The following is a 12,159-nucleotide window of genomic DNA, read 5'->3' on the forward strand; positions in this document are numbered from 1 at the left end:
AAGTCACTGCAAGGTGAGGGTAAAAGCCCAAGCAAGCAGCATACTTACACTCGTGATATCCTATGAGAGATGTGTGATTAGGAAAAGAGATAACGATGAAAACAGGTTACAAAACGAACCAGCGGATCAGAATTTCACGTCGCCTTGTCGGCAAAGCTCGGCTGCCTACAGAGAGGGCTGGGGAGGTGGGCTCGGAGCGCAGAGGGGAGTGGACGTGCCTGAAGCTACGGCCAGGTCAGTGCAGAGTCTCGGGGGAGCTGGAGCTGGTGGATGATGCACGGAGACTCCCCAAAGGGCCTGAAGCCCAAGCGGGGACAGGGCAGAGCCCGCCGGAGCATGCAGGCGATGCCATGCCGGCGATGCCATGCAGGCGATGCCACGCCACGAGGATGCGGGAGAGGCAAGTGCCAACCCGGTGACTCCACGGGGGCTGCCTCCAGAAAGCCAATCAGATACGTGAAGATTGCCCTTCAAATGAGAGCCCTTTTAGAGAGAAGGCTGGCAAGCCAAGCTGGGATTTGTGGCTTTTTAATACCACCACCGAGCACGGATGCTGCACGCTCGGGTACTACCTGGGGAAGATGGCCAGGAGCACGGAGCTGCCCTCCTGCTTTCCCACTGCCTTCCCAGCAAGTGCCACGGATCCCAGCTCACTGCCTGCTTCCAGTTTCCTGGCTCCTCCAGCTGCTTCATGTCCAAGCTCTCAGATTTTTGATAGCTCTTTATTTTACCATTTTGTTGATAGCTCTGAAAATATCTCACACTTTTGCGCATTGATGTCAGGTTGCGAATATGTTGCAAATAACACAACATATTACACAGCACGTATAAATATGTATATAAATCCAGTGCTATAACGCATAAAAGTGCTTTACACACAGCAACTACCTAAGTTTAGTCCCTGTGTACCATACTGATAACATTTGCACGTCATGAGCTGCTGTGAAATTAGCTACTCTCCTCTGTGGGAGAGGGGGCCGTACGGTCATGTGGACCACAGATAATACAGATGCAACTCCAAAGCTCAGAAGCACACCAAGGCTGGTCTTCTAAAGGTTTAGCCCTAACTCTAAACTAGTCAATTCCTCCTCTACAAGCAACAGAGAAAGAGAAGAACCCCAAAAACCAACTCAAACTCCTCCTCAGGGTGCGATTTCACGGTAAACCTAACCAAATCTAACTGCAGCTCGCTTATCCTGCCCGCTCCTCCATGCAAGACTTAGCAGTGGAGTGCCCATGGCCTGAGCTGCTCAAAAAATTATTATTTTTGGCAGGTGACTTCACTGTCAGATCAGCTGGAAGACCAGCTGCGAGGTCTGATGGTAGCAAAGGGGCAGGAGTAGGGCTGATCCTCCCAATGAGAGCCTGGAGGTCTACCAGAGAACGGGTCACCTGGGCCACCTCCTACCACAGGCACGATGGGTGAGTGGTGGCACTTCTCTCCCACGTGCTAGGGGGGTTACAAGCAAAGCAAATCCCACTCTTTGGGTTTGCAGCAAACTCACGGGCTTTGCCTCCTTGCCGTTGGCTTGTAGGACTGGCACAAGCCTCCTTGCTGTCATCCCAAAGCCCCGCAGAAGCCACACAGTGCTCGCCCGGCGCGTCCTGGCACTGCTCCTCGGCACAGCTCCAGGGCTCGGGCTGAAGCTGTGCAAAGCCTACGAACTACAGGCTTCGAAGAGGCTCACGTTCAGCCTTATCAAAGAGCCTTATCAAAGAGTGTGTCCTCGCTAAGGGCAAGCTCTGGAGCACACAGCCACCTAAAGACACTGTCCCTGTCCCATAGCTGAGCTTTTAGCGCTCGATCCCCTCCGTGGATCCAACACAAGGGAGACACACGTGCTTGCAGGCTAGCAAATTTGAAATGATTTGGAGGGCTTGAGATACAGTGGAAGTCTGCTGTAAGACAAGGAAAACTCTACTTAAGAGTGAAGCAAAAAGACAGACCCTCAGCCAAGTCAATGCGTTTTGATACAAAACCTGGAATTCAGGTTAGTGGGATAAAATAGGATTTTTCTATTTGAGCTCTCACTGTCCACCCAGGGGTGAAATCTTTGCTCCCTGGATCACAAGGAGCCTCCTGTTCCCCAGGCTGCTCTGTCCCAGCACCGCACGTGATGGAATGAGCTGCTAAAACACACACTTGCCCAAAGCGAGATGGGGGTGAAAACTATCTCAGGTGTCCGGACCCACACTCACTTTTCCAGCAGGATGAGGGCTGTCGTCGGGTTCACGCGAAGATACTTGCACGTGGGTTGCCCGTAGTCAGCCAAATACGTCGACCAGTCCCACTGGATGAACAGATCTAGGAGCTGCAGCAGCCACGGGAAAGAAAAACACAAACAGAAATAAGATTTTTAAAAGCTGGCGAGAGAGCAGGTGGTTTATCTGAAAGCTGGCAAAGATCCTGGGCAGGTGGTGTTAACCACAAAAAATGGTTTGCAGTCTTTATTAATTTATTTAATATCATTCTGCTAATATTTAATTATTAACTTATTCCTATTTAATTATTATTTTATTAACATTTACTATTAATTTATGTATGGCTCTGTTAATTTAGCCACAGTACACTCCTGTTACCTTATCTCTATTTTTGGGGTGAACTAGCAGTACAGGGGCTACGAGGACTGAGACATGCTGAGGAAGCAAAGCTCCCCAGCGCCCTGATGCCCTCAGCTACAGCAGGAGGGCACTTTTGGGGTCAAAGCCACCGCAAATTTCTTCTGTCCCCAAATAACCCCCGGCATCGTTTGAACCACGCCACAAGGTTTTCTCATCACGCTTGCAACATCTCAACTTCTTCCAAGCGCTTTGTAAGGATCTCTAATGACGGGAGCTCCCTGGGGAGGTGTGGGACCCATCCAGGAGCTCAGGTGTTTATCTCAGGTGAACGCTGGGGGAGACTGGGTGGCCCAGGTGGTTTCCAGCTGTTTGTTACAGAAACTACGGCTGACCCCAGACATGGGGCAAGGAAAAAAGGGATTAATTCAGCCATCTGTGACAGTCCTTGCTCCAGACCCCCAAAATTCGCACCTGAAGCCCTTCACCTCCACAAAGGATCCCCTTGGCACCCCACCCCTCCCAGCTGATTCAGACGACGGATAAGTAAACTACAGCCCAGGTTTCCTAAATGCCCTCTTCCACCCTACCTTTTGCATCCTTATTTTCCTTAAAACCCGAATAGGAGCTCCCACGTCTTTCCCACACGAGGACCTCCTCACCCCTACGAGGACTTTCCTCTCCACCTACCCAAAAGAGCACAGCTGAGGACATATGAGATGCAGCCTTCATCTCCATCATCTGAAACAGATTAATTAAGAGCGGCTGCATTTCCCCCCCCCCCACCCCCCCCCGCAACCATCTGCCTTGGAGAGCTGCTGTGACCACTCTATTGCAGGACAGGCTGCCAAGCCCGTGGACGTCTTCATCGCCCGCGTCTGCGCGTCCCGGCGCCCACCACTGAAGCCCGGAGAAGGAGGACCATCCCGCGGCCAAGAGAGGACCATAGAGGGCTCATTGTCCCCGCGTCTCCATGGTTTTCCTGGAGGCTCCAGCACTGTTTAACAACACATCCCGCCCCGCCAAGAAGGGGATTTAGCTCCTCCGAGACCTCAAGGTACAAAACAAAAATGTGCAACAAGATTCTTTTTGACTATGTAGGTCAGGGCAAAGAAAACAAGCTGTCAGGAACAATCCCCCGGGCTGGCGGGGGGGACGGATTAGCCGGGACCTAAGAGGGCTTTTCCAGCCCTCGGTCCCGCGCGGCTTTGTACGGCGGGTCCATTGTGTTAACTACAAACCCGAGTTGAACATCATTGGCAGGAGTTTTTTCCAATGGGCACCTTCAAGAGACAACCTTAAATATGATTTCACAGGCTCTTTTCATACAGCACAGCGGGGCCAAAACTCTTCTATCGGGTTTGCCGGCTGCTGGGGGAAGCTGCATGGTTGTACAGGCTAAATCAGATCCCCCGCCAATGCACCAAAGTCCTCTTGCTGGTGGCCCTGGGGGGGCTGAACGTGTCTCTGGCAAACCATGAGCACGGCAGCATGAGTTATTGCCGTAGAAAGTGCATGACCGGACCGCCGAGGGGCCAGGTAGCCATTTATGGGGAGTGGAAATAAAGCCGCAGAAGAAAGCGACAAAATAAGAACTAAAATAAAAAGGTGAAGATTAGAAGTGGGTTAGAAGATGAAATGAAAAGCATCGGGAGGTGTTATAAAAGGAGGCTGGGGGGGACAGCAGAGGCTCGGGGAACCGTGCAGGAGCTCAGAGGATCGGTAGGGAAAGGGCTTGGAGAAACCTCCCACGCATGTCTCTGAAAGAGCACAGCCAATCCAGCATTTTTAAGCAAAAGCTGGATGAAAGACCATCTAGAGCAGCTCGACCCTTGCTCTCCAGCTCAGGAGCTCAAGCCAACGCTTGCCATTCCCACCAGGGCCAGGTGACGAGCGGCTGGGATGGCACACAGTCCTCGGTCCCACAGCCATCCCTGTCCCTCAGCTCTGCTCCGACCCAGTTCAACTCAACCAGGTTGAAGCAACGCAGCTCTCCCACACGAGGCTGCCAGGCTGCTGGGCTTTGCCGGCATTGAAGGTCCACCACCACACCTTCCCTTGCGCTGGCATCGGCCTGAAGGGATGGTTGGGGTGAGTTATTTTATGGACCTGTTTTAACGTGGACCTCTTAGAGTGGGTCCAGAGGAGGTCATGAAAATGGCCTGAGGGCTGGAACACCTCTGCTGTGAGGACAGGCTGAGAGAGTTGGGGTTGTTCAGCCTGGAGAAGAGAAGGCTCCAGGAGACCTTATTGAGGCCTTTCAATATAGAAAGGGGGCATATGAGAAAGATGGAGAGTGACTTTTTACCAGGGCCTGTAGTGACAGGAGAAGAAGCAATAGTTTTAAACTGGAAGTGGGTTGATTTAGATTGGACATAAGGAAGGAATGTTTTACTATGAGGGTGGTGAGGCACAGGATCAGGTTGCCCCGAGAAGTTGTGGCTGCCCCATCCCTGGCATCCCAAGGTCACATTGGATGGGGCTTGGAGCAACCTGCTCTAGTGGAAGGTGTCCCTGCCCATGGCAGGGGGGGTTGGAACTAGATGATCTTTAAGGTCCCTTCCAACCCAAACCGTTCTGTGGTTCTACGATTTTACTCTCATCCATCATGCCATTCAGGTAGTTCCAGCTGTATGCATCGCTACAAGAGTGCAACAGGCACATTTGAGAGAAACCCCAATGACCTGGGGGTGCTGGTTGACAGCCGGCTGAACGTGAGCCAGCAGTGTGCCCAGGTGGCCAAGAAGGCCAACAGCATCCTGGCTTGTATCAGAAATAGGATGGCCAGCAGGACCAGGGCAGGGATCGTCCCCCTGTACTTGGCACTGGTGAGGCTGCACCTCGAGTCCTGTGTTCAGTTTTGGGCCCCTCACTACAGGAAAGACATTGAGGGGCTGGAGCGTGTCCAGAGAAGAGCAACGAAGCTGGTGAAGGGTCTAGAGCACAAGTCTTATGAGGAGCGGCTGAGGGAACTCAACTGAGGGGTTGTTTAACCCGAAGAAAAGGAGGCTGAGGGGAGACTTATTGCTCTCTACAACTACCTGAAAGGAGGGTGTAGTGAGGTGGGGGTCAGTCTCTTCTCCCAGGTAACAAGCAATAGGACAAGAGGAAATGGCCTCAAGTTTCTCCAGGGGAGGTTTAGATTGGATATTAGGAAAAATTTCTTCACCAAAGTGGTTGCCAAGCATTGGAACGGGCTGCCCAGGAGTCACCATCCCTGGAGTATTTAAAAGACATGTAGATGTGGTGCTTAGGGACGTGGCTTAGTGGCGGACTTGGCAGTGCTAAGTTAGTGGTTGGACTCGGTGATCTTAAGGGTCTTGTCCAACCTAAATGATTCTGTGATTCTAAGTAAGCCCCATCCTAAATGTGCTCGCGCCCCAGGCTGGACCTTCCCCGAGCGCTGGGAGAGCCAGACTCCCCCCAGCCAGCTCACGACAGTGACAGATAGCCTGTGTATTTTACAACTGTTTGCCCACATCCATCTTGCCTGCAAGGAAGGTCCGAGGATAGCCGGGGCCGGCACCTTTGGCCCCCCCGGTTGCCGCATGGCACAGGGCATCGCCGGCGCTTGCAGGGCTCTGCCGTGGGTCGTGCTCCGTAGGAGAGAGGTCTTGCAGGAGGAAGCCTGACGGCTCAGGGCAAGCTGTCTCGAAACGATTTATCTGTCACATAAATGTGGTTTTATTGGTTTTACTGTTTAAACTTTTCACCTCTGCTGCTAAATCTGAACGACCGAAAAAAAAAAAAGAAAGAAAAAAAGGAAAGGAAAAACCCGCCTGCACAGCGGCGCTGGGCTGCGGCGGGCCTGCCGGGGGAGATTCCAAATAAAATATGCAAATACCATTAATTCTTCAAACTAGAGTCTCCTTTTCAAGGCTATAAATCAAACTCGACAGCACATACACTGGGGGGAAAGGAAAAAAAAGAGGGGGGAGAAAAAAGAGGAGCTTTTACCACGATGATATGAAAGCAGAAGAACTGGCTCAGAAGGCTGCAGACGTGCTGCGTGCGCAGAGCAGGGCTGCGAACCTGCAGCTTCCTGGGGCACGAGAAGCATCTTTGCTGCAAGGGCGGGGAGAGGTTCACGTATATATTTATAAAAATGAAGAAACGGAGAATGCTTTGAGGATGCCTCCAAAAGAATGGTACTGAAAGAAAAAAAAAATTGCTTTTATACACACATATGAGCTCTTACTCAGATGGTGATTCAGGAGAGGGCAACCCTGGAAGGAAAGAATTAAACTGGGAACCAGTTCCCAGCCCTGCCCCAGGCTCCCCTTGGCAGGGGCCAAGAAGCACCTTCTCCCCATTTCCTTCAGTCCCACCTCGAGAAACGCTTCCTTTTCACTCTCCTTGTAATACCACCATCTCAAATTCTTCAGAAATGTTATTTTTTTCAAAGCAAAGACATGTTTTTACAGCCCTCACATCAAGTACAGGGAAAGAACGGTTGCAACTTAATTGCACGCTGGTGGCAAAGGCAATGGGGACATCGCAATGACTTTGCAAACTTCTCCCTCCAGAACCAAAGCAAAGCGGGGCAGTATGTTCTGTCTGACACGAGATGATGGTGCTGAATCTGGATAAAATTCTTTCAGCCAAGCCAGAAATAACACAAAGTGAATCCAAACTCCTGGAACAAGATCAGAGAAAGCACCAGCATTTGCACACTTGCACCAGCGTCACAGAGGGCTCTGCACAGACCTGGGAGGTGATGCATGGTGGCTAGAAATAAAGAAGATGGCAGGAAAGGGAGACCCATGTTTTCCAAGATGAAAATAAACACACACAAAAAGCCCTTGTCCTATCTCAGAGAAGTCGGGATGATGTTGCAGGGATAACTCTAGATACAGGATCCTCTTGGCCCCAAGGACCTCTCCTCCGCTCCTCAAGCCTAAGAGATGAAGGCCAAGTCTTACTGCAGGACAGATGAAAACTCCTGAATTCCCCAACTTCATGCAACTTTCTTCTCTTTTCCCTCTTCTGAACTGATGCAGTGCCATTCTGAACATCCACAAACAGGGATTTGCACCCAAATGCTTTGACCTGCAGGAAACTTGAGACACCCCAAATGCTCTGGGCTCATGGGCAAGTCTACTGGAAGAGGAGTGTGATCATCCCCTGTTAGCAGAGGGAAGAGCTTCCCAGGACAGAATCACCACCACACCAGACGTGATATTACATCCACTGCAGCAGGAAGCAAAACTCATCCAAATTAAAAGCAAAGAGCAACTGTTCACAACCGGAGCTGCTCCAAGACACGAGGGCAGCCTGCAGTCCAGCCAGAAATGGAAATCACATCTTTCTGCTCCCCAGCAAACAAACTTTTTGTTTCTTCCAGTCCCTGCTGAAGGGATTCGGTTGCTAACAGACATACATTTCGGTCCTGTTAAGGCCAAAAGAGCTGTCATCGCCTCTGCGCTCGCGTCTGTGTCTTCCCCCATGCCCCAGCCCTTTTGCTTTTTAATATCCTGACTTTTGGGGGCTGAAATCCCACATGAACTATCAGTATTTATGAAAGGCCCATCAGCAAAGGCTATCTGGCACAAAAGCCTCATGGCTATGCAGTAACCGGACGGTGAAAGGAGAAACAACCCCATCCTGAAGACTAACTCTCACTTTATTTCAAGGTCTAGGTCTCTTCTTTCTGGAGAAGTGAAGGCTCCGGGGGAACCTCAGCACAGTATTCCAGTACTTAAAGGGTGGCTACAAGTAGGACAGAGACTCTCTCTTCACAAGGAGCCACATGGAGAAGACAAGGGGCAATGGGGAGAGGTTGCACCAGGAGAGGTTTCATCTTAGTGTAGAAAGAGATTTTTTACAGTGACAACAACCATTCACTGGAACAACCTTCCCAGGGATGTGGTAGAGTCCCCATTGCTGGAGGTTTTCAAGACGCAGTTGGACAGGGTGCTAGATCATCTCATCTAGGCTTCCTTTCCCATGAAAGGTTGGACCAGATGATCTTTCAAGGTCCCTTCTAACCGAGGCTGTTCTATGGTTCTGTGATTCTACCCCAAAACCAAACATCCCTTCCCCTCTTATACACCAAGATATTTACTTCCAGTGACAAGACAGACCATCAAGATGGCTTGAAAAGGACTTTCCCTTAACACCACCATCAGAGTATCAGTAGGTCCACCAGCGATGAGACAGTGTGAGGGCTGGTGGGAAACACCTGATAAAGACCTAAACCTTCCCTTTGATAAAAGCCCAAATTAGCTGCAGGGACATAAGAATTCCCTATTAATTACCCTTTTAGTCCTTTTTCCTCCAAGTACAGCAGGAGACAGACTCTCTCTACTAGGAGTTGTTGACTTTCTGCGGTGCTCAGGGACCACATGTTGGAGCTGGCCGGAGCCGGGCTGCGAGGTGTTACTGCCTGACATGCCTTCTGCAAAGCACCAACTGCTATTAAAAGAACCCTAAACAAACACCATCAGCACACGCGCACACACACTGAAGGATGAAAAGGAAAGACGACTCAAGACCATTAGCTGGCAAATCTTGCAACCTGTTTCAACAAATTGAAACACAATTATCCTGGATTTCTCACATCCAACCAAGCTAAGGGAATGAGAGTTAACTTGCTGCATCTTAAAGCAGGAGACAGCCAGGCGTCTGGAGGAGCCTGGCCTGGATTTAAGTGGTGCCAACAGTGAGTGCAGGAGATCTTCCTTACGGTGGGTTTTGGGGGGAGGTTCGGATCAACACAGAAGGGACAGCTATGCCACAGGGTTACAGCCAGGCTTTCATGATGAGCTTTACGTCCTCTGGATGCCAGGGCGCAGAGAAGTGTTAATTAAGTCGGGTTTGGGGGTTTCCCAGCTGGAGGCAGCACTCCTGCCCTGAAACCTGCTGAGGGTCATGTTCCTGAGCAACTGCTCTTGCTTTCTGGGGGCAGAAGGAGGGAATATTTTCATAACCAAGCTGAACCCAGCTCTAAAAAGCTCTATTATCCCTCCTTATCCGTATAACCTCTTTCCCCAGCCTTTGTTGTGGGCAGCATGCAGAATGAACAGCCTTTGACCCAACACCTTCTACAAACCAGCTGTGCTTCTGTTTGCAAGAGATCACACTGCTAGCTCACAAATCTACTGAGATCTTTTCTCTAAAAAGCTCATTTCACTGATTTAACACCACAGCTCCTTTGATAAAGGTGACAACAACAGGTTCAGAGGAAGAGAGCACTTGGGTCCTACCATCATCCCACCTAAACCCACCTGTACCAAGGGACAAGACGCTTCCAGCAGGACCAGAACACCCCAGTAAGACCTGATCCTGCTGGGTACCTCCATAAAAGCACAAGAAACTACTGAATCCAAACCAGTACCAACTCCCAGTTTGCCCATGCCTAAGCTTGCTCACAACCCATCCCCACCACCGATCGAGCAGCCCCTACCGCCAGCCAGCAGTAATTGTTACGGAGCACAAAAGCCCAAAGAGTTTCCAACATCAGCAGCCACAGACAAGTACATTCAAAATAATTTATTTTGGTGAGGTTTCAATTATGTCTCGTGGGAAAGCAATACTGAAAGAGAAAGAAATACTCTAACCCATGGGGAGACGTGGGTTTGGGCAATAGCATTACCAAGAAGAAAAGGCACCAGGAATTGGAACATGATGTTCGTTCGTTTACTTGTGAAAGACATGGAGGGTAAAATCGTGGCCTAAATGAAAGCAGGAGCAGATTTGTCACCAATTTCACTGGAAACTTAAGATTTTCTCCACATATCGAGTGCACTTTGTGCAAAGGGGTGGACAGCACCCGCAGTAACCTGATGTTGCACGAGCCAACGTGACGCACAAGCCAAGCGATCAACACACACGGAGCGTAGGGAAGGTTAACCTTATTTTAGGTGCTTACCAGACCTGCCTGCAAGAGAGAGATGGACTTCTAGGAGTTACTACAGATTGGAGAGTGCTGTCCAGCCTGCTTGGACCTCTCTGAGAGGCACAACAACCCTACGCCCAAGTGACCCCTCCAGGTCTCCTGAGCACATGTCCCACCCAGGGCTGTCCTTCCTCCCGAAGACTCATGCTGGAGGGAGGAGAACCGATTCCAAGCTTCTCACCTTACATTTTAACTGGACTGATTTTGCAAGTTAAGGCAGCAATTTTATCTTTCCTCCCCCCTCCTATTTATTGTTATCTGCAAAAGTGAAACAGTTCTTGGAAAAAAACTGAGAAGAATCTGGAAAGATTTATGGCAGATGGGACAGTATGTAACGGAGAAAGATTTGAGACCAACAAAGCCCTAATCTGTCCAGTCTGGATTATTGTCAGATTTGTATTATTGCCTGTTTATAGGGGTTTGTATTTGTTACATCAGATTTCCAGGGCAGGGTCTCCAGAAAGCTTTTTGCCTGCACTGTGTGCACAGAAAGGTCTTCTGGTTTTCCATCTGCAAATGTTCATCATTTATTAGGAGGGTCAGAAGTTACTTATTCCAAGGATCTCATTAAAATCTTAACAAACACAATTTCACCCCAAAAATGTTGTGTTTCTGGTTGTAGGTCACTTCTGCACTTACAGCAAAAAAACTCCCTTTTGTGTTAAATATGGCTTTGAGGAATCCACCTTCTACTCACAGCCTGCGACACAAAACCACATGAAGGAGCCACAAAAGGTTGTCGGGCTTCAAGAGAAGTGACGCGAAGCAGCCCAAGAGCGAAGGGTGTGGGACGCTGAGGATTAGCACGTTGTGTTACACTGACAGTCTTGAAGACGTCTGGAAAGTCCCTACCAGCTTCGTTCACGCTCCTGCTGACTTTGATGGTGTAGGGTCATGGCTTTAGTCATTCACTGGAGGCTTGCCCACAGGGAAGGGTAAACTGAATTCTAGGGAAAACCCAAGTTTCTCTGACCATCGCAAAGCACTGTGCAATGCTGCTTGAAAAAAAAAACCAAAAAACAAACAAGGCATGAAAATTATTTGGTACAAAACCACTGGGATTCCAATGTTTGAGAATAAAATCAGTCAGTTCTAGCGATAACCGCCCCAACGGGGGATTTTATGAATGGCCAAAAGAACAAAAGGAAACTCTGCCCTGCTGGATTTAGTAGCCAATTTGCACTCATAAAAATAATTATTTAGGCTCATCAAATTCTCCATGCAGGTTCACAAGTTTGCATGGTGCTTTCCGCCCAGAGAAGATGACCGTATTTCTACCCTCCAGACCCTACAATCTGCATAAGACAAAGAGACAATACTGGGCAGCGGCCAAAAGAAATAAAAGAGCCTTGGAAGACCGTTCTCCAGGGACTGCTATTGAATAACACTTTGCGTTTCCATTTAACCGTCACAAAGGGGGATTCATTCCCAAAGCAAAGATGTCTCCTTTAGAAGCATCCCCCCGGTAGTCTCTCCGGCTCAGAGCTTTGGAGGGCACAGCCACGAGGTGCGCCCATCGCTCTGCCCGGCAAGGATGGAGCCTGGTTAAATGCTTGGGGTCAGCGTCCGAGGTTATGGGGAACAAATTTGGGATGCAATGCTTGAAAAGCGCTTAGCTTGTAGATAGTTATTCTTAGAAGCATTTCTGAAGCTATTACGGGGAGAAGAAGCTGGATTTGCTAATGGTAAAAGATGCCCTGCTC

The 12,159-nt window shown here is 49.7% G+C and overlaps 1 protein-coding gene across 6 annotated transcripts in view; it reads right to left on the reverse strand.

Annotated features, from left to right (window-relative positions):
- EXOC6B (exocyst complex component 6B) overlaps positions 1-12,159 on the reverse strand; it is a 307,343-nt gene that overhangs the window by 8,513 nt on the left and 286,671 nt on the right. For all 6 annotated transcript variants that reach the window (XM_075042264.1, XM_075042035.1, XM_075042433.1 and 3 more), the window contains one exon: positions 2,200-2,312. In XM_075042264.1, the coding sequence (XP_074898365.1) occupies positions 2,200-2,312 (113 nt within the window). The remainder of the gene's footprint in view (positions 1-2,199; positions 2,313-12,159) is intronic.

Source organism: Buteo buteo, chromosome 1, assembly GCF_964188355.1.
Source record: "Buteo buteo chromosome 1, bButBut1.hap1.1, whole genome shotgun sequence".
NCBI classification, from domain to species: domain Eukaryota; kingdom Metazoa; phylum Chordata; class Aves; order Accipitriformes; family Accipitridae; genus Buteo; species Buteo buteo.